At 42.9% G+C, this 27,741-nt stretch overlaps 1 protein-coding gene across 2 annotated transcripts in view; it reads right to left on the minus strand.

Annotated features, from left to right (window-relative positions):
- The window catches only part of SYNDIG1 (synapse differentiation inducing 1), a 462,378-nt gene that overhangs the window by 270,320 nt on the left and 164,317 nt on the right, over window positions 1-27,741 (minus strand). For both annotated transcript variants that reach the window (XM_040427400.1, XM_040427401.1), the window contains exon 3: window positions 24,700-25,266. In XM_040427400.1, coding sequence (XP_040283334.1) covers window positions 24,700-25,179 — 480 coding nt within the window. In that variant the 5' untranslated portion in view covers window positions 25,180-25,266. The remainder of the gene's footprint in view (window positions 1-24,699; window positions 25,267-27,741) is intronic.

Here is a 27,741-nt window from a genome sequence, read left to right on the forward strand (position 1 = left end):
AGCTGTCTAATGGCTATTTGGATCCCCAAATAATCTTTCCCTGCACTAGTAAATTGCTTTCCTATCAATGTCCCTAGCGCCTTCTGACGTCTCTTCCTTGCACTAAGATGCTGTGAAATGATTCCTCCCTATCCTTTCCCTGCACTTATAAATAGTTTTTTCTGTCTTTTTTTTTCCACAATGAGGTTTTTCCAATTGCTTTCCCTAGCGCCTTCACATGTCTGTCCCTGCACTCTGAACACTGGAAAATGGCAGAATCTAAAATGGCTGCCGTAATTATAGGGCTGTGACATCACAGGGCTGGCTGGCTGCTGATTGGCTACATGCAGGCATGTCAATCTGGGTGATCCCGCCTTCCCAGAGTTCCTTGCCCCATGTCCTCAGTCCTCACACGTGTAGCCGCCATTTTAGGAAACCACAAAACGCGCAGAAATTCTCATTTATTGCAAATCAAAATTTTGTCAGCTTTGATTCGCTCATCTCATCTCATATATATATATATATATATATATATATATATATATAAAAATAAGAAAAAATGGCAGCACAGATAGTAATGGTAATGAACTCCCAAAGTAAAAAAAAATTTAATCTTTTATATTTCATTTAATGTTTGTGTGTGTCGTTAAAAGATATTGACAGTATTCCCTATAACCGTGACATCTACACTACCATGCCCTCTTAACAGTGACCTCCACAGCTCCCCATCCACTAACATTGACCCCCCACAGTGACCCGCCTCCTTTAACTTTGACCTTCACAGCAGCCTGCCCTTTTAACAGTGAGTTCCATGGCACCCCACCCCCTTGACAGAAACCTCCACAGGTGCCCAGCCCTTAACAGTGACCTCTACACCACACGCCCCTTAACACTGACCATAGGTTACAGTCCCCTTAACTGTGACCTCCACCATTCCCGGACCCCTTAATAGAGACCTCCACAGCGACTTCCCCTTTAACAGTGAATGCAACAGTACCTTGCTCCTTAATAGTGACCTCCACTATACCCTGCTCCCTTAACAGTGACCTCACAGTACCCCACTGCCTTAACAGTGGCCCATACAGTACTCCGCTGCCCCTTAAATAGTGGCCTCCCAGCTCCTCCTCCCTTAACAGTGACCCCCACAGTGCCCGCCCCTTTAACAGTAATATCCACAGCACCCTCCCCTTTAACAGTGACCTCCACAGAGGCCACCCCTTTATTAGTGACCTCCACAGAAACCCGTCTCCCAAACAGTGATTTCCACAATTACCCACCCCCTTAACAGTGGGCTCCACAGCAGATGCCCCTTTTATAGTGACGTTAACAATCCTCTGCCCCTTAACAGTTACCTCCAGATCACCCGCCCCTTTAACAGTGACCTCCAGAGTACTCAATCTTGTTAACAATACAGGGGTGTGGAGTAATTGTGGTCCACCATTTTTCGATACTTCTTAACGCAAAGACACGACCTCAGGTAGTTGTAGATAGTTCCATTATTGTTTATATATAGAGTTGAAAACACTCCTGTGTGCCAAATTTTGTGATTGTAAATGTGATGGTGCGGATTCCCTTAGCGGACATACATACACACATATACTCAGCTTTATATATTACATATAGTATATATTAGTATACTGAGTTGGAAAATAAAAGAAAATATGTGCCTTTAGAGGGTGAACTTCAAGTCCTTAATACAGCACATTTCCGTTGAATAAATTATGTTCAGTTCATTCAAGTTCATTTTCTGCCTCAAGCCTACTTCATCTCCTACAGTCTTGGTCTATTTTCTTCCTGCCAGTCTTAACCTGTACAGTACACTCATGGCAGTTTAATCTAGCAGATTTCCCATCCTCTTATTGTATTAAACCAACTTCTTTAATGGCAAATCTCAAAACTCTTTGCTCAATGAGACTATCAGAACTGGTTTTCAGAATAGTACTATAGTCCCAGCAATTTACTGTGGCTGATTGTACTATGCTAAAAAAAAACTCTATGTCGAGCCTTTTTATTTTGCACTACAATGGAAAAGACTTGCCTAAGGCTTTCCCTCCTGCAATGATTATTCATTTTAAAGAAGACATTTATCTCCACCACTGTGTTCCTCTAGTCCTAGAAGCCAAAACATAAAAGTCACACTTCAGCAAATGACAATAGGAAAACTCTGGTTCACTCTTTAATATCTGGCAGTAAAACAGAAGTCTAATTCCCCGCAGGTTTGAACACAATTGCTCATTTCTGGATCAAAACCATTGAATGGTGTATGCATTTCCTCTACTAATTGTACAGTGACAGACTAATTCTACATATATTATTTAATTCTTATATGAATATAGACATGTCATTAGGATTATAGTGTGCTTTTCATGGTCTCTGTATGTTCGCATTATAAAAATAACATTTAAAAAAAACTACACAATACAGCAACAAAAAAAAAATCTGTTTTAAAGAAAAACTGTTGCCATGATCTTGGACATGCACATGAGGAGTCCAGATCGCCATTTTTTTTTTTTTTCAATTTCCCCGTTCCCTTGCTGGCAGCACTCAAAACTGTGCTAAAGTACATTGTCAGTACTGTTGTGCCAGACTAACAGCATCGAAGCGACTCCTATGTGCACGTGCAGCAATCCCGACAGTGTATTTCGGTGCATCTTTAAATGCTGACTGTGGGGCAGCAGGAAAATAAATCTGGATTCCTTATCTGCAGTACTACTTATTGCAAGAAGAACTCGATCTCAGGGACTGTTCACATTGAGCACAGTAACACCAAAAGAGATAGGTCAAGTCTCAAAGGTACGTTTATAATTCATAATAGGTGTGCTCTGCTTTATAAAACAAAACATGAAGTGGTCCAGCCAATCAAAGAGAATTATTCTGGATTTGTAATATTGGTACATTATTGCCAAAAGTTCAGAATTTAGGTTTTGATGCATTTTTGGATTAGATGATAGCACATTCATTATTAATATAAATTTATTTATGGATGCCTCTTTATTGTTCTGGGCAAATATCTAAATAAAAGATCTATGTACGTTGTTATCCATTTATGGTCTTGTATGATTCCCTCTTTTCTATTGGAGAGTAAAGTCAGGTGATAAAATTGCTTTATGGAGCTATTTTATGAGTCTTTTTAATTATTTAACGGGGTGGATGCAATATCTGAACTATATGAGGTTTTTAAAGCATGTTTTATTTGTATTTATCTGTTTTGTTTTTTTGTTTTGTTTTTACTTTTTAACTCTTAATGTGAGTTGCAAACATCTATTCTGGAAACTATGGGGGACAGTTATTAAAACCAGCATGCTGGTCTTAAGTCCCTCTGCTGGAGGAAGAACCAAAGTTATGTAGAAGCACAAAACTCTACATAAGGTTGGCACTTCCTCTAGCAGACTGTGCGACAGACTTAAAGGGGTTGTCTCACTTCAGCAAATGTCATTTATCGTGTAGACAAAATTAATACAAAACACTTACTAATGTATTATGATTGTCCATATTATTTCCTTTGCTGGCTAGATTTTTTTCAACACATTATGCACTTCTAGTTTCCATGGTTACAACCATCACTCGGTCTCCCATCAGCCGCAGACCTGCTGCTTAGCTTTGGGAGCGAGGATCTGTGTTTGGCCTCGTTCCCAGGGTGGCTTTGCTAGCTGGGAGGCTCCCTGCTCCTAGGTCTGCCTTGAGCGCCGAGCTGATCACTCGGTGCTCGACTTGTCTGTCTGTCGGTCATGTGACGCTGGCCACGTCACATGACCCTCACTTCCCACTATAATTACAGGCGGCCTGCTGGCTACAGGTTGCCTGTGATTTTCGTCCTATAGGCTGTGTACTTTATTGTTATTAAGCTACCTCTGGAATTGAACCTCGATCTGTCTCTTGACACCTCTTCTGCCTGCTCCCTGTACCTTGACGCTACCTCTCAGATTTTGACCTCGGCTTGTTTACGGATTTGTCTTTGCCTCTTCCCTTGTTCTGACGTGACCTCCTGGACTGACCTCGGCTAGTTGACCCGCCTCGCCTTCCGTTTTTGTTCTACCTCTTGTCCGCTTATTGTTACTTCTCAGTGGCTGTCCTCTTCCCTGCTGTCACTTTCTCTCTGCTTGCACTTAGTAGGTTAGGGACTGTCGCTCAGTTGCGTTCCGTCACCTAGGACGGGTGGTGCAAGTAGGCAGGGACAGGGGACCGGGTGGCAGCTCAGGGGGTGCACCTCCGCTCTATCTTGATTCCCGTGACTCTACCCGTGACAGAATCACAGGCCAAAATTCAGCATGGACCCTATACAGAGCCTCACCGAACATGTGCAGGGTCTTGCTCAAATGGTACAGGAACTTGGGGAGAGACTACAAATTCAGGAGACCGTCCGAACTCCCCCTATTCTTGCTCCCGCCACTGTCCAGGTGGAACCTCAGATTAAATTGCCCGATCGGTTTCCGGGTGAACGCCAAAGTTTTTTAGCTTTCAAGGAAAGCTGTTAACTTTATTTTAGACTACGACCCCACTCCTCTGGCCCTGACCCATAGAGGGTTGGTATTATCATTTCCTTGCTTCAAGGGGACCCCCAGGAATGGGCCATTTCTTTACCACCAGATTCCCATGGTCTTAGCTCTGTGAACCTCTTTTTCCAGGGGTTAGGGGTTCTTTATGATGAACCTGACCGAGCCTCTGTGGCAGATTCCAACCTTAAGGCCCTCACTCAGGGAAATCGTCCCGTGGAGGATTATTGTATGCAGTTTCGCAAGTGGTGCGTTCCTTCGGGCTGGAACGCTCAAATGTCAATTTAGGGCAGGCTTGACTGAAAAGTTAAAGGATATGTTGGTTTGTTATCCCTGTCCTGACTCTTTAGAGGAGACCATGACGCTAGCCATCAGACTAGATAGACGGATCAGAGAGAGACAGCGGGAGCATTTGTTTTCTCCTCATACCCTTCTTCAACCTAAGACTCCCCCCCTTGAACCCAGGAGGGAAGCCCACTCGGACGAGCTTTGACGCGAAGAGAACAACGCCGTCGTCGCGGCTCTTCTTTTTATTGTGGGGATCCCGAACACCGGATCCGTCAGTGTCCTAATGCTCCGCCTTCTGGAAAATCATCCAAGTCTGAGGGATTCAAGGACAAGGTACTCCCGGAGGTGGTAATAAGTAAACTATTGCTGCCGGTTTCTATTGCCTTTGGGGTCTTAAAGGGGTCAGGAAATGCCTTTGTGGATTCATGGTCAGCTTTTAGTTTTATTGATTACAAATTCGTTGATCAGATGGGAATTCCGATACTAGAATTACCCACCCCGATCCAGGTTGTCGTCATCGATTCTACCCCCCTGCTAGGGGGCACAGTAAAACTCCGTACTCCGGAGGTTACCCTATCTGTAGGGATCTGCCACTCTGAGAAATGTTCCTTCTTTGTTTTAGAGAATCTTCCAGTTCAGGTAGTCCTTGGTATGCCCTGGCTTCAGCAACACAATCCGGTCATTAATTGGAGTTCGGGCGCATTAGAGAGATGGGGCCTAACTGTAATTCTTGCTTAACCGTAGTTCAAGCTGGGGTCTCATCAGATATTCCTAATTTTATTGCTGATAATTCAGATGTTTTTTCCACCACTGAGACAGATACTCTCCCTCCCCATAAGTCTTATGACTGTGTTATTGACTTGATACCTGAGTCCAAATTTCCTAAAGGACGGATTTAAATTCTGTCCGGTCCTGAGCGCAAGTCCATGAAAGACTACATCCAAGGGAGTCTCAAGAAGGGACATATTAGGCCCTCCACCTCTCCCCTGGGAGCAGGATTCTTTTTCGTTAAAAAGAAAGACGGTGGTCTCAGGCCCTGCATTGACTACAGAAATTTGAATAAAATTACCATTAGGAATCAGTATTCCATCCTGTTGATTCCTGATTTGTTTAACCAGATTTTGGGTGCTTCTTGGTTTTCTAAATTTGATTTGAGAGGAGCTTATAACCTAGTTCGCATTAAGGAGGGAGATGAGTGGAAAACTGCTTTTAATACTCCAGAGGGACACTTTGAGTATCTGGCTATGCCATTCGGTCTTTGCAATGCCCCAGCTGTGTTTAAGAATTCCATGAATGATATTTTTAGAGAACTTATTGGCAAAGTTATGATTGTTTATCTCGATGATATCCTGACTGGGATTCTCATGTGTCTCACATCAGACTGGTTCTTGAAATCCTCAGGGAGAACCATTTGTCTGTTAAATTTGAGCAATGTGTATTTGGAGTTCAAGAGATTCCCTATCTTGGCTATATTCTTACTCCTCATTCATTTAAAATGGATCCCAGTAAGGTTCAGGCTATCCAAGACTGGGTAAGACCATCCTCCTTAAAAGCACTCCAACGTTTTTTAGGATTCACCAATTTTTACCATAAACTCATAAAGAATTTTTCTGTTATTGCCAAACCCCTCACGGATGTAACTAAAAAAGGTTCGGATCTGGTTAACTGGTCATTGGAGGCCTGTCGAGCCTTTGATACCCTAAAAAATTGTTTCCAAATGGCTCCAGTCTTGGTTCAGCCCGATACCGAGGAACCTTTTGTGGTGGAGGTTGATGCCTCAGAGGATGGTGTGGGGGCCGTCCTTTCACAGGGGTCCTCTAACCTCACTAAATTAAGGCCTTCTTCTCTCGCAAGTTCTCTCCTTCGGAGAGAAATTACGATATTGAAAACTGTGAGTTACTGGCAATTAAATGGGCATTTGAGGAGTGGAGGCATTTTTTAGAAAGGGCTAGACACCGTATTACTGTTCTCACTGATCATAAGAACTTAGTGTTTTTTGAGGCGGCCAAACGCCTTAATCCTAGACAAGCCAGATGGGCCCTGTTTTTTACTCGTTTTAACTTTTCTTTTACTTTCAGACCAGGAAGTAAAAATGTTAAGGCAGATGCCTTGTCCCGGAGTTTTAATGCCGTCAAACCTCCTGATATTCCCCCGGAACCCCTCTTGCCAACAAACATCTTTGTGGCAGCAGTTTCTGCGGATCTTTCCTCTGAGATTCAACAGGCTCAGCAACTTGCTCCTCCACAAACACCGGCAGATAAGTTGTTTGTTCCTGAATGATTTTGTGTTCAATTATTGGGTGAATGTCATGAGTTCGTGCTCTATGGTCATCCAGGTATTGCTGCCACTAATGAATTGCTGCTGAGATCTTTCTGGTGGCCCACTTTGTCTAAAGATGTACGGTCTTATGTTTTAGCTTGCGATATTTGTGCCCGGTCTAAGACCCCAAGAACACATCCCGCTGGTGAACTACAACCACTACCCATTCCCTGTAAGCCATGGTCTCACATCTCCATGGATTTTATTTCTGATCTGCCCCTCTCTGAGGGGAAGTCAGTGGTGTGGGTAGTGGTTGACCGTTTTAGCAAGATGGTGCACTTTGTTCCTTTAAGTAAGCTCCCTGATGCAAAGACCTTAGCATCCTTGTTCATTGAACATGTGGTACGTCTGCATGGTGTCCCTGAGAATATCGTCTCTGATAGAGGCGTTCAGTTTGTTTCTAGCTTTTGGAGGGCTTTTTGTAGAAGATGCGACATCTCTTTGTCCTTTTCGTCTGCTTTCCATCCACAGACCAATGGGCAGACAAAACGGTTAAATCAGGCAGTGGAGCTTTTTCTAAGGTGCTATGTATCGCATAATCAACTCCTATGGGTGAGATACCTCCCGTTGGCAGAATTCGCCATCAACAATCGGGTTTATTCTTCCACGGGGTGTCTACTTTTTTTTTGTAACAGTGGTTTACATCCTCACTTTAGTTCTAATCCCTCTGTATCCTCACTCAACCCGCAGGCAGATTCTGTTACCTCTAGACTGTGCACAGTCTGGGCACAGGTTCAATCGAACCTGGAAAAGGCCCAGGAAACCCAGTGTAAACATGCCAATAAGAAGAGAATTTTGTACTCGATGATAAGGTGTGGTTGTCGACTAAAAATCTTGCTTTGAAACAATGTTCTAAGAAATTCTCGCCGCGTTTCATTGGACCATACAATATTATTGAGCTTATTAACCCAGTATCTTTTAGACTTAAGCTACCCGACTCCCTCCTTATACATGATGTGTTCCATAAGTCGTTACTTAAGAAATATGTGTCACCAGTGGTTCCGGTTAAAAAGGGTGAGGGTCAGGAGGAATTCATTATTTCTAAAATAATAGATGTCAGAAAGATTAGAAATTCCTTTCAATACCTGGTCCACTGGAAAGGTTTTGTACCTGAGGAGAGGTCCTGGATACCTATGTCTAGGATGCATGCTTCCAGGTTAATTACTAAATTTCACCGGGAACACCCTGAGAAACCTCGTCCACAATGCTTGGGTCCAGTGGCCCCTCGTAAAAGGGGGGGTACTGTAACGGGGCGCCGAAGGCGCACTCGGTCTCCCATCAACCGCAGACCTGCTGCTTAGCTTCGGGAGCGAGGATCTGTGTTTGGCCTCCTTCCCAGGGCGGCTTTGCTAGCTGGAAGGCTCCCTGCTCCTAGGTCTGCCTTGAGCACCGAGCTGATCACTCGGTGCTCGACTTGTCTGTCTGTCGGTCATGTGACGCTGGCCACGTCACATAATCCACACTCCCCACTATAAATACAGGCGGCCTGCTGGCTACAGGTTGCCTGTGATTTTTGTCCTATAGGCTGTGTACTTTATTGTTATTAAGCTACCTCTGGAATTAAACCTCGATCTGCCTCTTGACACCTCTTCTGCCTGTACCTTGACACTACCTCTCAGATTTTGACCTCGGCTTGTTTACGGATTTGTCTTTGCCTCTTCCCTTGTTCTGACATGATCTCCTGGACTTGAGTTTTTGTTCTACCTCTTGTCCGCTTATTGTTACTTCTCAGTAGCTGTCCTCTTCCCTGCTGTCTCTTTCTCTCTGCTTGCACTTAGTAGGTTAGGGACTGTCGCCCAGTTGCACTCCCTCACCTAGGGTGGGTGGTGCAAGTAGGCAGGGGCAGGGGACCGGGTGGCAGCTCAGGGGGTGCACCTCCGCTCTATCTTGATTCCCGTGACTCTACCCGTGACACAGTGGCTGTGCTTGCACAATATAGAAAAAAGTGCTGGACTTCGTGCACTCCCACGGTCTCGGCCACCAGAGAGGCCAGTGCTTTTTCCTATATTGTGCAACCATGGCCACCAATGATGAAGGTCGTAACCATGGAAATAAACAGTGTATAATGTGATGGAAAAATTAATCCAACCAGCAAAGGAGACAATATGGACAATTACAATACATTAGTAAGTGCCTTGTATTAACTTTCTCTACATGATAAATGTAATTTGCTGAAGTGAGTCCACCCCTTTAAACCTATACCAGCTCCCTTGCTGGCATAGATTTAAGCCATTTTCCATGCCAAAAACTGGCATGAAAAATTATAAATGAGCCAGTTTGCTGGCCTACCTGCTTCCTCACCCACACCACCCCCCTTTTCTCGCCACTTTGGAAAAGTGGCGTGAGTGGGGAGAAGTCACTGATTTTAACGCAAAACGGTGTGCAGCAAAATCTGCAACTTATATATGCCACTATTGTGGCATATACAGTGAGGAGCAGAAGTATTTTAACACCCTGCAATTTTGCAAGTTCTGCCACTTAGAAATCATGGAGGGGTCTGAAATTCACATTGTAGGTGCATTCCCACTCTGAGAGACAGAATAAAAATAAATAAATCAGGAAATCATATTGTATGATTTTTAAAGAATTTATTTGTCTTGCATTGCTGAACATATGTATTTAGACACCTGAGAAAATAAGTGTTAATATTTAGTACAGAAGCCTTTGTTTGCAATTACAGAGGTCAAACGTTTCCTGTAGTTCTTGATTAGGTTTACACACACTTCAACAGGGATTTTGGCCCACTCCTCCACACAGATCTCCTCTAGATCTGGCAGGTTTCGGGGCTGTCGCTGAGCAACACGGAGTTTCACCTCCCTCCAAAGATGCTCTATTGGATTTAGGTCTAGGCCACTCCAGAACCTTGATATGCTTGTTACGGAGCCACTCCTTAGTTATCCTGGCTGTGTGCTTTGGGTTGTTGTCATGTTGGAAGACTCAGCCACAACCCATCTTCACTGCTCTGACTTAGGGAAGGAGATTGTTGCTCAAAATCTCACAATAAATGGCCCCATTCATCCTCTCCTTAATACAGTGCAGTCGTCCTGTCCACTTTGCAGGAAAGCACCCCCAAAGCATGATGTTACCACTCCCATGCTTCACAGTAGGGATAGTGTTCTTGGAATGCAACTCATCCTTCTTTTTCCTCCAAACACAGCGAGGGAAGTTTAGACCAAAACGTTCTACTTTGGTCTCATCTGACCACATGACTTTCTCCCATGCCTCCTCTGGATCATCCAGATGGTCATTGGCAAACATCAGACGGGCCTGGACATGTGATGACTGGAGCAGGGGAACCTTCCGTGCAATGCATGATTTGAAACCATGACGGCGTAGTGTTCTACCGACTTTGAAACTGTGGTCCTAACTCTCTTCATGTCATTGACCAGCTCCTCCCTTGTAGTTCTGGGCTGATTCCTCACCTTTCTTATCTTCAGTGATACTCTACGAGGTGAGATCTTGCATGGAGCCCCAGTCCAAGGGAGACTGACAGTCGTCTTTAGCCTCTTCAATTTTCTAACAATTGCTCCAACAGTTGATCTATTTTCACCAAGCTGCTTGGCAATTGCCCCGTAGCCCTTTCCAGCCTTGTGGAGGTCCACAATTTTGTCTCTGGTATCTTTTGACAGCTCTTTGGTCTTGCCCATGGTAGTAATTGGCGTCTGACTGACTGTGGGGTGGACAGGTGTCTTTAAAGAGCTTAGACAGGTGCTACTAAGTTAGATTAATGAGTGGTGTAGAGGTGGACTTTTTAAAGGCACAGTAACACGTCTTTGAGAGCCAGAATTCTTGCTGTTTCTCAGGTGTTCAAATACTTATGTTCAGCAGTGCAAGAAAAATAAATTCTTTAACAATCATACAATGTGATTTCCTGTTTTTGTTTCTCAACTCTGTCTCTCAGAGTGGGAATGCACCTACAATGTGAATTTCAGACCCCTCCATGTGGGAGAACTTGCAAAATTTCAGGGTGTTCAAATAATTCTGTTCCTCACTGTAGCTGTTAATAACTGTCCCCACACATACAGTATGTATGCCTCCAGAAGGTATAAACATGCTCTGGAAGAAGCAAATGTGAACCTCAAGTCAGGCATGTGGTACTGGCTCATGTTATATACTTTATGTCATTCTTTAGCTTGTAAGCACAATAAATATCTTGCATGGAGTGCATGTCCTTTTGGTATTTCACTATGTCAGCGGCCTGTTCTCTGTATTCTCTTGTTTAGAATAGATTATATTTTGGCCATTTGTTGATTGCAGTGAAATTCCCTGGACCGTACTGTGTAAATAGAAAAATGGCACACCAGAGAGAATCTGACGTTCTTACTTTTCGACTCCAGCTGGAATATACAGTATGATCAGTGACCTTTGTGTTTTGCATTATAGAGCACTATTACTTATGTATTATTGCAGATAATAGTCCAAGATTGTGGTGACAGATTCCCTTTAAAGAGATTTACCCTTTTAACCTAATAAAAACTCAGAACTTCAGATTGCATGGTCAGTATTAAGACTTTATGTCGAAACGCGTAGACTGTTTTGCTCTCTGGTCAGCTAATGGATTTTAAGATGATGCAATAAACACTGGAATTTTAACAGTGGCCTGATTGCTGGAATTTTTGCACTTTGGCTGGATTGTTCCCTGGTCTGGAGTTTCTGTGCACGGCCGTGGCATGTAAGGGTGACCTGAAATTCTGTATTTGTTTGAGTATTTTGCATCTGTTACATAAATCAGATGTAAAATTTTCACAAAACTTAAAGGGGTTGTGCATTGTCAGGATATTGATTACCAATTCTCAGGATAGGTTATCAATATCAGATCAGTAGGGGTCTGACACCCAGGACCCCCGCCAATCAGCTGGTTGATGATCATGAGAGATCTGCATCCTCTTCAAAGTTCCCGCTCCCAACCAACTGAATGTAAGAGGAAGATGTTATTACACTGCATCAATGCAACAGGCTAAATGATGTGCAGTAGAGATGAGCAAAATTCTAATAGAACAGGATTTGTTTCACACTTTACATAAATTTATCCGCCAAATGAATCCAAAGCTTTTATGACTCACTTGGTATGAATCATGTAAAAACGCTGCCCGTTGCCATTTTACTGTTCATGTTAGCGGAAAAAAACACAAGGGAAGAAGAACAAGGATGGTCACAAGATATTGGGGGAAAGTGGTGGGGAGGGCTTGCCCTGATTGGCTCAGAGGCTGACATTCAGTCTGGTCAGCCAATCAGGGGCAATTTTCAGAATAACTCCCTGGATCAATAACCTGTAAAAAGTAAATTAAAGAGTGTAAAGAAAAAAATAAAATAAAGAAAAATCAAACTTTTTCCCATATTCGCACATTTATAATTGGTTAGGCTACTTTCACACTAGCGTTCGGGGCTCCGCTTCTGAGCTCCGTTTGAAGGCCCTCACAAACGGCCCCGAACGCATCCGTACTGCCCCAATGCATTCTGAGTGGATGCGGATCCGCTCAGAATGCATCAGTCTGGCAGCGTACAGCCTCCGCTCCGCTCAGCAAGCGGACACCCGAACGCTGCTTGCAGCGTTCGGGTGTCCGCCTGGCCATGCGGAGGCAAACGGATCCGTCCAGACTTACAATGTAAGTCAATGGGGACGAATCCGTTTGAAGTTGACACAATATGGCTCAATTTTCAAACAGATCCGTCCCCCATTGACTTTCAATGTAAAGTCTGGACGGATCCGTCTGAACAACTTTCACACTTAGAATTTTTTCTAAACTATAATGCAGACGGATCCGTTCTGAACGGATCCAAACGTCTGCATTATAGGAGTGGATCCGTCTGTGCAGACACCAGACGGACCCGCTCTGAACGCTAGTGTGAAAGTAGCCTTAAAAATGAATTTTTTTTTTTTATAAAATACACTACACCTGTTTGGTATCACCGCATTGGTAACGACCTGATCTTTAAAACAACCACTTTACTTTTCCTTCACGGTGAATGCCATAAAAAAAAAAAAAAAAGAAAGAAAAGAAAAACTATGATGGAATTTAAATTTTGCCCACTTCACTTCTCAAAAAATGGTATCAAAAGTGATCATAAAAGTCATATGTACGCCAAAATTATACCAATCAAACCATCACCTCATCCCGCAAAAAAATGAGACCCTACCTAAAACAATCCGACAAAAAAAAAAAAATATGGGTTTTGAAAATGGAGACACAAAACATGATTTAGTTTTTTCAAAAAATGATCTCATTGTGTAAAACTAAAATAAATAACAAAAAATAGAGACACATTCGGCATCACTGCATCCATAACAACCTGCCCTATTACAATATCACATGATCTACCCCCTAGGGTCAATGTCGTCAAAACAATAATATAAAAACTGTGCCAAAACAACCAATTTTTTTGTCATCTTGCCCCATTAAGTGTAATATTTAATGATCAAAAAATCATATGTACCCAAAAATATACCAATAAAAACGTCAACTCTTCCTGGAAAAAAATGAGCCCCCGCACAAGACGATCAGCTTGAAAAAAAAAAAAGATGACTTTCAGAAATTGGAGACAGAAAAGCATAATTTTTTTTCAAAAAAATATCACAAGATCTAACCTGTCAGATGAACATTGTAAAAAACAAAAAATAAAAACTGCGCCAGAACAGATATTTTTTGGTTACCTTGTATCACAAAAAGCATAATATAGAGCAATCAAAAATCATACGTACCCCAAAATAGTATTTATAGAACTGTGACCTTAGTTTCCAAACTAGGGTCATGTTTTGGTAGTTTCTACTATAGGGTACATCAGGCTTCAAATGTGACATGGTGTCTAAAAACCAGACCAGCAAAATCTGCCTCCAAAAAACCATATGGTGCACCTTTCCCTCTGAGCCCTGCCGTGTGCGCTTATAGCAGTTTACGACCACATGTGGGGTGTTTCTGTAAACTGCAGAATCAAGGTGATAGACATTGAGTTTTGTTTGGCTGTTTACCGTCGATGTCTTACAAAAAAAAATATATATTAAAAAAAGGATTAAAATGGAAAATCTGCCAAAAAAGTGAAATTTTGAAATTTCATCTCCATTTTCCTTTAATTCTTGTGGAACACCTAAACGGATAAAAAAGTTAGTAAAATAAGTTTTGAATAATCTGAGGAGTATAATTTCTAAAATGGGGTCATTAATGGGTAGTTTCTACTATGTAAGCCCCACAAATTGACTTCAGAACTGAACTGGTCCTTAAAAAAGTGGATTTTGGACATTTTCTTAAAAAATTTAAGAATTGCTTCTAAAATTCTAAGTCCTAAAAAAATTTAAATTACATTTTTAAAATGATGCCAGCATTAAGTAGATATGGGGAATGAAAAGTAATAACTATTTTTTGAGTTATCCCTATCTTCCTTAAAAGCAGAGAAATTAAAATTTAGAAAATAAATTTTTTTTTACAAATTTTCTGTAAATTTCTGATGTATTTATAAGTGAAGGTGGTTTACATCGACTCAATTTTACCACTAACATGAAGTACAATGTGTCACAAGTAAACAGTCTCAGAATGGCTTGATTAAGTAAAAGCATTCAAAAGTTATTACTACATAAAGTGACACATGTCAGATTTGCAAAAATCAGCCTGCTCACAAAGTTGCAAAATGGCCCGGTCATTAAGGGGTTAATTGCGTTTTTCTACTCGATATGACATTGCATATGGAAAGGCACAGGTAGCATGCAGGGTGATACAGTTGCCAAGACATACAACACCCGAGTCTTATACATGGGCCCTACTCTAATCATAGCTCACTAAAGATAAAACTAAAGGTACATTAAATGTGGTTCTCTGCATATTTGCAGTGCTATCATGATGCTTGGCATGTAAATTCTAGTGTTGGATCATCATTTTAGGAATAAATTTGCTGTTAGAATCAGGCATTCTAAATGATGAACTTTAAACAAGTGTGACAAGAGATAAACGATGAATGATGAGAACTCAAAGTGACATTTCATTATGCTGCATCTTATACTGTTTATGTAATTAATTAGTTAATAATGATTAACTTTTCTTTTGTAACGAGCAGTGAACCATTACTTTCTGTTTTTCTGTTCAATCATAGGAGCAAAAAAATCGAATTCAAGCTGTTACACAATGGAGTCTGATAAAGAAGAAGAAGAAGAAGAAAAAAGAAGAAAGAAGGAGGAAGAAGAAGGAAGAAGAAGGAAAGAAGAAGGAAGAAGAAGGAAAGAAAGAAGAAGAAGGCATTTTCAGAGTAAAAAACGTTTTAGTTTTTTTTAGGGTACTTAAACTAAGCCAGAATTCTGGTTCACATGATATGCTTTACATTTAAGTGCTTTAGAATACTGTTTGCACCTCACTTGACAATGGGGCATGGCTTCTTATAAGAAAAATATGTGGTTTACTGGAAAGGTGGCATGACTTAAGTAAAGTAAGCCAACCAATGCGCTAAGTGAGCCAACCAATAGGTGGTATATACAGTAGCTAGACAAAAGTATCTAAAAATGCTCCAAATTTATCATACAATTTAAGTCACTATGTTAAATTTGGCACATACCGTATTTTTTCGACTATAAGACCCAGGTTTACACAACAGAAAATTGAAGAAAAAAATTCGACTTTATTAAACCTTCCTTGGTGGTTTAATGAAGTGGTGAGGCGAAACCAAGGGGCGGACTGTCCATAGAACCAACAGGGAAATTTCCTGGTGGGCCAGTGACGAAGGAGCCGTCTGAGCCCTCCTCACGGCAGCAGCAAGAGTAGTAATGGTCTAAAGCTCCCACAGTTAATTAATACTTGGGGGCATCAATCGCTTATGTACTTGGCCAGTGACTGCAGGTGACTCATAATTCAGCTGTATTACCATCCTGAGGCAACTGGAGTAGGAGGATGGAATGTGGCAGCTGGCACTGGCCATCAGAGAGGGGCAGATTCTTGAGAAGTATTTTGTGCTGATGGAGCATTATTTTGCGATGCACTGTGGTATCTGGCTCTTCTGAGGCATTATTTTGAGATTCACTGTGGTATTTGGTTTTGGTGGGGCAGTATATTGTGCTGCACTGTAGTAATTTGCTCTGCTGGGGCGGTATTTTGTGCTGGCCCCATCAAATTGTGTTGACCCTGCCTTCTGTCAATTTGGACCCATCTACAACATGGGGCCACTTTATTTTATTTTTTTCCAGAGACACTTTAAGTTCCCAGGCAGCCTTTCGTCCAAGGTCAACAACTTTGTAGTCTTGCATAGAGGAGGTTAATAGTATTGTTCAGCTCCTTTTAACCATAGTGTTTTATCTTCTGACCATTGAAATAAACAGCAATGGAGCATGTTGTCATCTCTTGGAATGTATACAAGTAAATATGTCTCCTGCCTACATAGTGTCCTACCATGTTTCTTTTGTTACATAATTTATTTTTTAGGTATTTCTTTTTTACTCTCCATGATCATGCAATTATACAAATATGCACACACAGCTCCACATTATACACATTATAGATATGCAACTCTGCAGTATGAACATTATACACACACAGCAGTGCACATTATACATACACATATCTGCAGTACACATATTATACACACAACAGTGCTGTACGCACATTATGCACACGCAGGAATGCAGCACACACAGTTCTGCTGTACACACAGTTCCCCTATATAAACACACAGCCCTGCTGTATACACACAGCACAGCTATACACAAATACAGTTCTGTTGTGCACACACAAAGTACACTGATACTCATACTGGTGACATCATCAAAGGTCCTTAAGTTGCATGGAGCTGTATTTATATTCCTTGCAGCTTGGAGACCTTCAGTATTTAGAGGACAATGTTTTTCACAGTCCTGCACATGATTGCTCACCCTTCTCTCCTGCTGTACTGATCACATAGATCAGAGTTGGGCAGGGGGAGAGAGAAATATGCAGACGCACACCTTTGTCACCGATCCAGCAAAGCACAGTACAAGTGTTCTGCCAGAACATCAACGAAGCAGTCAGGGAGGTCTGGCACTGTTGGACCACCCTGACTTCAGACTATGAGACAAAGGCACTTTTTACCACCTAAAAGGACAACACTGTACAAATGAATAACACATATTATCATATTTATTAGTTCATACTTAAAATACATATTAAAATAGATACACACCCACAATAAAAAGTGGGAGAACATGTGGAATCGGCTATCACTAATATAATCCAAAAATATAGCACAGTGTAAACCTACAGTATTATACAGGCCATAGTGGTTTACACTAATCAGGATCCCCCAATAGCAGGCCACGATAGGGGAAAGCCTCCCTGGCTAAATAAACAGAAAAATACGACCTTTCAGCATAAGTTAAGACATTTACATCTATAGTATCAATAAACATTTGGTCATTCAACCATTTTGAGTCTTTTTCTTGTGCTGCCATTTAAAACTTCACTTTTATTTTTTAGTACTTAAAGGATAACTGTCATATTTTCATTAAAAAAAATCTATTTAAAAAAAGCAATCTTTAGTTTCTTCACTTACCACTGTTTTCCTTGAGTTTTCCCCTTAGTTACAGCTGTTTTGAATACTACATTATGAGGATCTTCCCAAGATGGCTCCTCTGCCAGTTCTGAGGCCAAAACTGCATTCCCTCAGGTCACATACACACTTGATGTAGCCAGCAGCTTCCTGCCAGCCAATTAGATTGGATTACTGAGAGACACGCCTCCTCACTCTGAAGCCTAATGCAGTGTGAAGGACCGCCCCTTCTTTTTCTCTTATTTTATTTTATTTTTCTTCTATTTTATATATGTGCATACATAATCATAAACATAGTAAAATAAAAACCTTAAGCATAACAGAATGGGACAGTATTAATAGGAAAATGTTATGCATTGTCAATATTCTTAATAATATGATTAAAATATATTATATAATTTGTAATTAATAATTTAGGAATTCTGGCAATACACCAACTAACAATATAATGATGATATAATTGGTCACCAACATAACATTGCTAAAAAAAATAAAGGGTTAATCATATAGTCCACATTTAAAAACATCATAGTTAGTAGGCAAAGAAAATAAGCATAAGAGAGGAGGTCCCTGCTATCTACATAGATAAGAAAAAGCAATTGCAGACTAAGTCCTGCCACATGCGCACAGCGAACTGAAGAAGGAAAATACCGCTAAGTTGACGTGCATGCTTAAACTCCCCGAACCAGTGAGAGACTCTGGGAGATGCTATAGTGACGTGACGTAAAGTGACACGGAGGAAAGGTGAGCCAATAGATGCAGATATTAGAAAGTAATGGGGGGGGGATAAAGAAAGTAAGAAACTGCAAGATTCACTTAACCATTATGTCATCATCCACCTAGCTAATAAAAGCTGGTCCCCTCCCCCAACACACATACATGCAACACTGCATGTTCCCCTGAAGACGCTGGTTTTCCAGCGAAACATGTCAGGAGGCAGGGTCAGGGCCGTCTTTGCCGCAGGGCAAAAGGGGCAGCTGCCCCGGGCCCAGTTGCTCCTGGGGGCCCGACGCCCGACTCCGATTCACTATGCAGCAGCGCAGCAGACACTCTTCAGAACAAGTTACAACTGTGCTGCGCTGCTTAGTTAGCAAGCACGTCGGCGCCCCGCCGTCACGTGGTAAAAGGGGTGTGTGATGTGACTCACCGCAGCCGAGTAGAGTGGAGCCACGGCGGAGCAGCCAGCAGCAGGGAATAAGTCTCCGCCTCCGGTCCGGAGCTAAAGGGATTGGGTGGTGAGTCACGGCCTCACGTGACCAGACCAGGCACCAGTGACTCACTCACCTTACCTACAGGCCAGACCAGACCTGCCACTGCCGCGCCAGGAGGGGAGGACTCGGTAGGTAAAGGCTTTAAAGCAAAAATCACGCATATATATTGAATTAATTCTACATTAGAAATTTAGACCGCTCAGGCTGATCACCAAATTAATAATTAACCACCCCAGATCCATTCATAAATTAGTGGGGGATTATAGAGACGGACGGCCCCAGGAGACATAAGGAGTTGGGTTCTGTCTGCTGCTGAACTGGCCTGGGGGCCAATCTTTGCTCAGGGGGGCCCTCATGGTGTCATTTTCACTAAGGAATATAGTTTAACCCTTTATGTGCAAAAGAGAAAAAAAGAAGTCAGCTCCAATCAGATATCTGCACATGGACCAAGACTCTGGGTCTATGTGCAGAGCAGATATCTGATTGGAGCTGACTTAGTGACCTCTTTTTTTTTCTCTTTTTCACATAAACGGTTAAACTATATTCCTTAGTAAAAATGACCATTCCACACCACACCATGAGGGCCCCCCTGAGCAAAGATTAGTAAATGTGGCCAGTGGTGGCCCCCAGGCCACAGTTCAGCAGACAGACAGAGAGAATCCCTTATTTCTCTCGTCTGTCGTCTAATAATCGATCAGTAATTTAAATAACCCCATTAGTGGGGGATTATTATAGAGACGGGAGACATAAGGGGTTGGGTTCTCTCTGTCTGCTGAACTGTGGCCTGGGGCGACCACATTTACTAATCTTTGCTCAGGGGGGCCCTCATGGTGTGGACTGGTCATTTTCACTAAGGAATATAGTTTAACCATTTATGTGCAAAAGAGAAAAAAAGAAGTCAGCTCCAATCAGATATCAATCTGCACATAGACCAAGACTCTTGGAGCTGACATAGTGACTTCTTTTTTTCTCTTTTGCACATAAACGGTTAAACTATATTCATGAGGGCCCCCCTGAGCAAAGGGTGACACCAGCCATAGCAACGCCACTGCCTCTATCTGTAAGTCGCTGGAGTGCACGGCAGGCTCGCTTTTCTGAAGGAAGTGGAACTGTGAAGTGTCTGAACTCTGAACGGCTGTACAGTCAGTAGTGGCATGTGACACATGTGGCAATAATAACGTGTCTGCTGGCCTGCAGCCTGGTAAAGACCTGTGTCATGTCATGTGTGATGTGCATCCCAATTATGCCATACATACGTGTACAGATACTGGTCCTGTACTCCTGTGAGGCTGCAAGGCAGGGGTGTGGTGAGGACCACTCCTGAGACTGCATGTGCTTAGGCCTCATGCACACGGCCGTTGTTTGGGTCCGCATCCGTTGCTCCGTTACGTGGCCCCGCCAAAAAAATAGAACATGTCCTATTCTTGTCTGTTTTGCGGACAAGAATAGGCATGTCTACAATGGGACGCCCGTTCCGTTACGCAAATTGCAGAAGGCACACGGGCGGCTTCCGTTTTTTGCAGGTTTGCGGACCGCAAAAAACGGCACAGTCGTGTGCATGAGGCCTTACAGTCCCTAAATAAATAATACTGCAGTAGTAGTTCACTACTCTACGAGGTGTGTGGATTTTTATTTTTGTGTGTGTGTTGTGGTGGAGGGCGTGATTGCATGCTAGGGTGTGGGAAGGCGGGATCCAGGGGGCCCAAGTAAATTTTTGCCCAGGGTCCAATCAATATTAAAGACGGCCCTGGGCAGGGTGCTTTTTTGTGTGTGAATTTAGGCTCAGTAGAAAGCAGACAGCATATAAGTAGATAGGAATGACTACTAATACAGTGGTGCCCAACCATTTTTCGTCTGAGGGCCGCACTAGACATGGTATAAATTTCACGGGCCAGAACCAGGTAGCTTTGCCAGAAAGAAATGCAAACACTGTGAGGGGGCACGTGTGAGCATTACTAAAATACATAATACGTAGGCCTTCAAATCTGCGTTTGGAGCCTCTGTTGCAGATTCTGTCGAAAGACCAGACAAAAAAGCCTTGTATGCAGCTCTTTTGTGTCCGGTAAAAAGACAGGATCCCAAACGGAAACTGAACGGATCCCATCATAGTCAGTGGAGTCTGTTCAGCTTATTCCATGTGTGGTGACAGGAGGAGGGGGGAGCAGGGTCACTAGTGGGGTGGCAGAAGGAGGGGGGAGCAGGGTCACTAGTGGGGTGACAGGAGAAGGGGAAGCAGGGTCACTATTGAGGTGACAGGAGGAGGGGGGAGCAGGGTCACTAGTGGGGTGACAGGAGGAGGGGGGAGCAGTGTTACTAATGGGGTGACAGGAGGAGGGGAGCAGGGTCACTAGTGGGGAGACAGGAGGAGGGGGGAGCAGTGTTACTAATGGGGTGACAGGAGGAGGGGGGAGCAGGGTCACTAGTGGGGAGACAGGAGGAGGGGTATCAGAGTCACTAGTGGGGTGACAGAAGGAGGGAGCAACAGGGTCACTAGTAAGGTGACAGGAGGAGGGGGAGCAGTGTTACTAATAGGGTGACAGGAGGAGGGGGAAGCAGGGTCATTAGTGGGGTGATAGGAGGAGGGGTATCAGAGTCACTAGTGGGGTGACAGAAGGAGGGTAGAGCAGGGTCACTAGTAAGGTGACAGGAGGAGGGGGGAGCAATGTTACTAATAGGGTGACAGGAGGAGGGTAAAGCAGGGTCATTAGTGGGGTGATAGGAGGAGGGGTAAAAGAGTCACTAGTGGGGTGACAGAAGGAGGGAGCAGCAGGGTCACTAGTGGGGTGACAGGAGGAGGGGGGAGCAGGGTCACTAATGGGGTGACAGGAGGAGGGGGGAGCAGGGTCACTAGTGGGGTGACAGGAGGAGGGGGAAGCAGGGTCACTAGTGAGGTGAAAGGAGGATGGGGAAGCAGGTCACTAGTGGGGTGACAGGAGGAGGGGGAAGCAGGGTCACTAGTGGGGTGACAGGAGGAGGGGAGAGCAGAGTCACTATTGGGGTGACAGGAGGAGGGGGGAGCAGGGTCACTATTAGGGTGACAGGAGGAGGGGGGAGCAGGGTCACTAATGGGGTGACAGGAGGAGGGGGGAGCAGGGTCACTAGTGAGGTAACAGGAGGAGGGGGAAGCAGGGTCACTAGTGAGGTGAAAGGAGGATGGGGAAGCAGGTCACTAGTGGGGTGACAGGAGGAGGGGGAAGCAGGGTCACTAGTGGGGTGACAGGAGGAGGGGAGAGCAGAGTCACTAGTGGGGTGACAGGAGGAGGGGGGAGCAGGGTCACTAGTGGGGTGGTAGGAGGAAGGGGAGCAGGGTCTCCGGGGACCAGTCACATGAGTCCACGGCTCCTTACCTCTCCAGCGGCCCTGTCATGTTTACCAAGGTCATCGGGCAGCGCGCCCCGCTCTCCTTACAACAGCCACCCCTGGAGCCTGCCCCTCCTCCTTTCAGCTCTTGCCGGCTTTCCATGCTGCAGGACCTCTATCACTCCGGTGCGCGCTTATACCAACCAATAACAAAGCTCCTTGCTGTAAGGAGCTTTGCTATTGGTTATTTCAGGCACAGGCAGCATCACTGCGCTGATGAATGTGGGGGGAAGTCTAAGGCGTATTGGTATGCCTTAGACTTTTTCCAGGGAGTCGCACAAGCCGCATGACACAGCTTCGCGGGCCGGTTTGGCCCGCTGGCCATAGGTTGTGCATCACTGTACTAATAGAATCCAAATGTAGCAATATACGGCCAGCCTGAGCGCTCATAGGCTGGACCTGCTACAATAGTGTCTAAAGATTGAAACATTGCTGTGCATAAAGATAAACAGCGAGTGTATATAAACTCCTGAAGGAATCAGTATTCCTAGCTGCCTGATCTATACCTACTGAAGGTTTTAGTGTACAGTGTCTGTTATAAGAAGCCAGCAAAAGCTGGATTTTTAAGTACTAAAAAATAAAAGTCAAGTTTTAAACTGCAAGAAAAAGACGCAAAATGGTTGAATGACCAAATGTTTATTAATACTATAGAGCCCCCCTTGCTTCACCAGTGATGCTAGGGAGGCTCATCCCTGTCGCGGCCTGCTACTGGCTGCTCCCTCTGTCGACTGATGTTTTGATTCATGCAATGAGGAGATGCAGCAGCGGCCGTGCGGGGATCAGGAGCAACGTGGGTGCCAGGAACATTTGCTAGACTTTGGATAAGCCCTTTAACAACACTGGTAGATAACAAATAAACAGAAGTCAAACTAACCAATAGATGACAAGAACCAAATGATGATGCTAAACGGGAGACGGCACAAACGGATGCAGGATATGTCAGATAGTCAATTAATAGTATACAAACTGGGAGCAAATGAATGACAGTAATCAGAAATAAACACTGGATGAAATTGACCCTAATCTGCAATACTGACCCTAGCAAGATAGCAAGAAGGCTCTAGCACCCAGAGAAAAAAATAAAAAACACCAACAATTCAGCAAACACAGCATCAGCAAACAGACAGATTCCACATGGAAACATCAAACTTCAAGACTAGAAAGCAAGTTAAGGGCTAGAAGGACTATAAGAACCAAATTAGCTTAAACTACACACACCACCTTTAGTGCAGAAAGCAGAAATATTTAAAGGACTGCTAACCAGTCATGATCTCTCTCTTAGGCTTGTTTCACACGACCGTGTGTCCCCCGTGGCAATATTGCGGCCCGCACACGGCGGGTCCGCAATATACGGGGCACCGGCCATGTGCATTCTGCACTCACTTGAATGGGTCCGCAAATCGGGAGATGCGGTCCGGAACGGAACGAAACCACGGAACGGAAGTGCTTCTGTAGGGTTCCGTTCTTTTCTTCCGTTCCACAAAAAGATAGAACTTGTTCTATCTTTTTGAGGAACGGAGGGATCGCGGAACCCATTCAAGTGAATGGAGTCGCAATTTGCATGCGACTGGCCCACGGTTGGTGCCCGTGCAATGCGGACCGCAATTTTCGGTTCGCAGCACGGCCACGGGGGACACACATTTGTGTGAAAGAGGCCTAAAACAACCAAGCGGAGCAAGGTGTTCAGCTGACCCAGATTAACTTATCAGATGTAAGAAAGGAGATGACAAGAAAACAGCGACATCTCTGCTGCTTGTAATATTATGCTATGATAAAAATGACTTATTTTGGGGCAATAATATTGATTTAACCAAACCCAAAAAACTTTAAATACATGTTTCCCAAAAGGAAACTGGTGTACCCAAGACCTGGGTGTACTACAATTTTGTAAATAGTTTGGTATTGTATTATTATTATGTATTTTATATGTGTTAACTGTCCGTTTGTTCCAGTAAGGAATGGATGGCTATTGTTGGCAAGAAAAAAATGTATTTGATCAAGCTCTCAAGTTGTTCTTTGATAAGAAAGACAGCATAGTGAGCCACTACATCAGCATTTACACTAATGTTAGGTGATGGACTATGGCAAAGACACCCATCACCAGATTACCACAAGGCCAGTACTACATAGTGCTAAAGTGCAGCCATCTGACTTGCCTCAATGTTACTTACTGGTGCCAGAGAGAATTGTGCTTGAAATCAGCTGGTAATTTGTGTATTCAAAGTTCTACGTTGCAATTAGTAAAAAAACTTTTATATGTTTAATTCTGGCCTCATTCTTCAATACATTATCACTCCGCTGATCCCCAGGGAGCAACACCTTGAGGGAGTACACGAGGACACAACACTTCATCATGGCCATTACCAATTCCATCTTCTGCACTTGCTCCTGTGGGGCTCACTGCCAAACCGAAATATTTCTATAATCATTCTCAGAATGGCACTTTCTAAACCCATATTCATTGTGTCCCATTCATTTTATTTATTCATTAAGATATACCAAACAAGCATATGTAAAGGACAAATCTATATCCAATATCAAATGGTTAAACTAACCTCTAACTCTTGGAATTCTTCCTCCTCTTCTACATCATAAGAAAGAGTATGAATTTTGATATCCTCAGAGGAAAGGTCAATGAACTTGCTATCTGGGTAGTCAAGACTGTCTTTGGTTGGTGACCTATCTTCAATAAAGGTGGTTTCACAGCACTCAGTGCTGACAGTCTCGCCCCAAGAGCGTAAGACATTCTCCGAATACAGAATGATGTTGGGGCGATAGTGAGACTCCACAGTCTGTTGTAGCATGTTAGGATCCAAGAGTTGTTGAACTGGGTCATTTTTTATGTTGTCTATGCCAGTCTGAGAAGAAATACTTCCAACAATATGACTCTGATATTGAGGAGTCGGATAAACTGAGACCATTCCATCTTTATTTTCCGCCATTAAATTTCTTGTGTTGATTAAGCCATTTCTTTTCCCAGCCTCTGTGATTTTATTATGCATAAGCACACTGTTCGGTTCAATTAAACCATCCATATTTCGAGTTTGTGTGTTTTGCTTGCTTCTGTAGCTCCGGTTGTAGAGGAAAATGCAGGTCACATTTGCCTAATGGCTTTTATTTTCCTAAAAGCAGTAAAAATAAACGATGTAAGAAAAACAGAAATGCAAGCCAGCGACATCCAAAATGAATAATCAAGCAAGTCTGTGTAATTTAGTCATTATGCCTGATAATGCACACTGCATTTAAATCAGCAGCCCACAACACAGTAGTTTATAATTCACTCAACTGTAGTCCATATTCATTATGACCTGAGTATTTCCATATATTAATTCAATAAGTTAACTGAAAAACACAGATTCAATATCCTGAAAATTTGACGCTGAATATTTAATTTTTTGCTCAACGTCTATCATGGCTCACTCACTATGTGATGGAAGTTATTACTTCATGGGTTTGGATGACACTCAAGGCTCAATTGATCAGAATGCCAAATTTAATTATGCTAATGGAACAATGGTCTGAGTTACTCTTTATCTAAATTTACATAGTACACTTCCATTTTTCTAGAATATCTAGTAATATATCTAGTGAAGACCATTTTTTGGAAAACATTGTCCCTTCTGGTCCAGTGTAAGGAATTAAGAGTCATGTCACTAATATGATCCCCGTACATGTGACTTGTTTGGGTATATGGAAATCATAGAAGAGGGAGTCTCAACTCTCAACCACCATCTATCAGCCAGAGAGAAGAGCTGCTGACAAAGAGCAACTATGGCTCTGGTGGACCCAACCCATCCATCTATGACATGGCATACCATTGACTTTAATGGCCAGCATGTAACATTGCCACCTTCCTTTCAGCAGCTGCTGAAGGTAAACTGGTTAACCAGCCATAGCTTCTGTCTCTCTGCAGCAAGGTTTACCTTGGATGCACTCGTAACTTGTGTTTGTGAATTAACAATTTGGCACATTCTCCCTTTACTAACAACAGCAGTTAGAGTAATAGAAGAGGTGTGGGAAAAACACATTGCAGCTCTTCCAAGTGCCCATTTACAGAACACCAGGGCTATTTGTAACTATCAGCACATTGCAGCAGAAATTTCTCATATTTCCCAGCAGAAAATGGAAAACTACATCTGTATTCTTGTGCTGTGGTGGAGAGCAGCAACAAGGGCTTTAATTTCCTCCACACCTGTTCTTGCTTATCTCATGTGATCGCACTTCAAATGTTGCAAATCTGGTGCTCAAAGCTTCCCTAGGGGTCATTGGTAAGTCTCCATTTGGTGTTTGGAGACCTATTTATAGGCAATGCTCAATGGAAAACATTATGAAAATTAGAAACCATGGGAAGAAACAACTTTATGTAGAAAGCTGTATATGGATTCTTGTGTAGACTCATGTTATTACAAAAAAAAAAAAGGATGAACAGTCTTTACACATAAAAGTTAAGGGGGTCATTTATTAAACAGAAATACGCCTATATTAGGCGTATTTCTGGCGCACAATGAGGCACAAAGGTCCTTTGCACCACAATCTGCGACTTTTCCGCATTCATGCCAGGTCTAAAAGATTGGGCGTGGGTGGGGAAAGGGACAGGCTGGCAGGCCCATCTCATTTACCATTTTCTACGCCTGTTTAAGGAGTAGAAAATTGCCTAAATATAAGACAGCTAGGAAGCTGTCTTACATTTAGAAGGGGTGGCGCCTCTACATAACTGTGGCGGATCCACCGCCAGTGCAGGGCTTTATTAAGACCGGCATCTAAAACACCGGTCTTAATAAATAGGCCCCTAAAATTTCAGTTTATGAAATCTGCATCCACATAATAGGCTCTAAGGTGTAGTTCACACCAGTATTATTGATTTCCAGTGTTCTGCTCCATTTTAGGATCAGAATAACGAAAAGAACGCAAGTGCCAGAATCGGTACATGACACGAACAGAGCCAAACAGATCCCATTGCCTACAACGAGATTTGTTTGGTTTCCATATAGGAGTCCGCTGTTTTAGCAGAGAACATGGTCCTGCATACAGGACTTTTCTCTCCGTTGCTTTCGATGGAATCTGTGATGGAGGTCCTGAATGAAACCTCCGATGCAGATGAATGAAGTCCTAAGAGAGAATACGGACTTCAGAGGTAAAGTATTTGGGAATATAGGCAAGTAATGGTACATTGAAAAATGCTATATGACAGACTATAGAAAGCATATTGTACTTTTATAGCAGTTTTAGTTGACATGGATTTTAATCAAGATTCTGAGCTTCCCTTCTGCTTCACACACTAGCTCACTAATGCTGTAGTAACTGTAGATCAGTATAAATGATAATTATTACTAATATGAGTATAACTGGAATTTACACACTTTTACCTTTGGTTGTGTGCCAGAAATTACGCAAAATAGGAATAACTCTTAGCACTTATACTTAATGACCTAGAGACACCCAATATACAATACATTTAAGTATCAATCCTCAAAAGCCACAAAAATAAGATGAACATATAGACCTTACTACGGTAATTGACTTGCAAGATTGTGTTACAGATGAAAAAGGCAAGACTGTAAAAGGTGGCAAAGGATCTAATCACCACTCTTCAGATA

This window comes from Bufo bufo, chromosome 4, assembly GCF_905171765.1.
Source record: "Bufo bufo chromosome 4, aBufBuf1.1, whole genome shotgun sequence".
Lineage (NCBI taxonomy): Eukaryota > Metazoa > Chordata > Amphibia > Anura > Bufonidae > Bufo > Bufo bufo.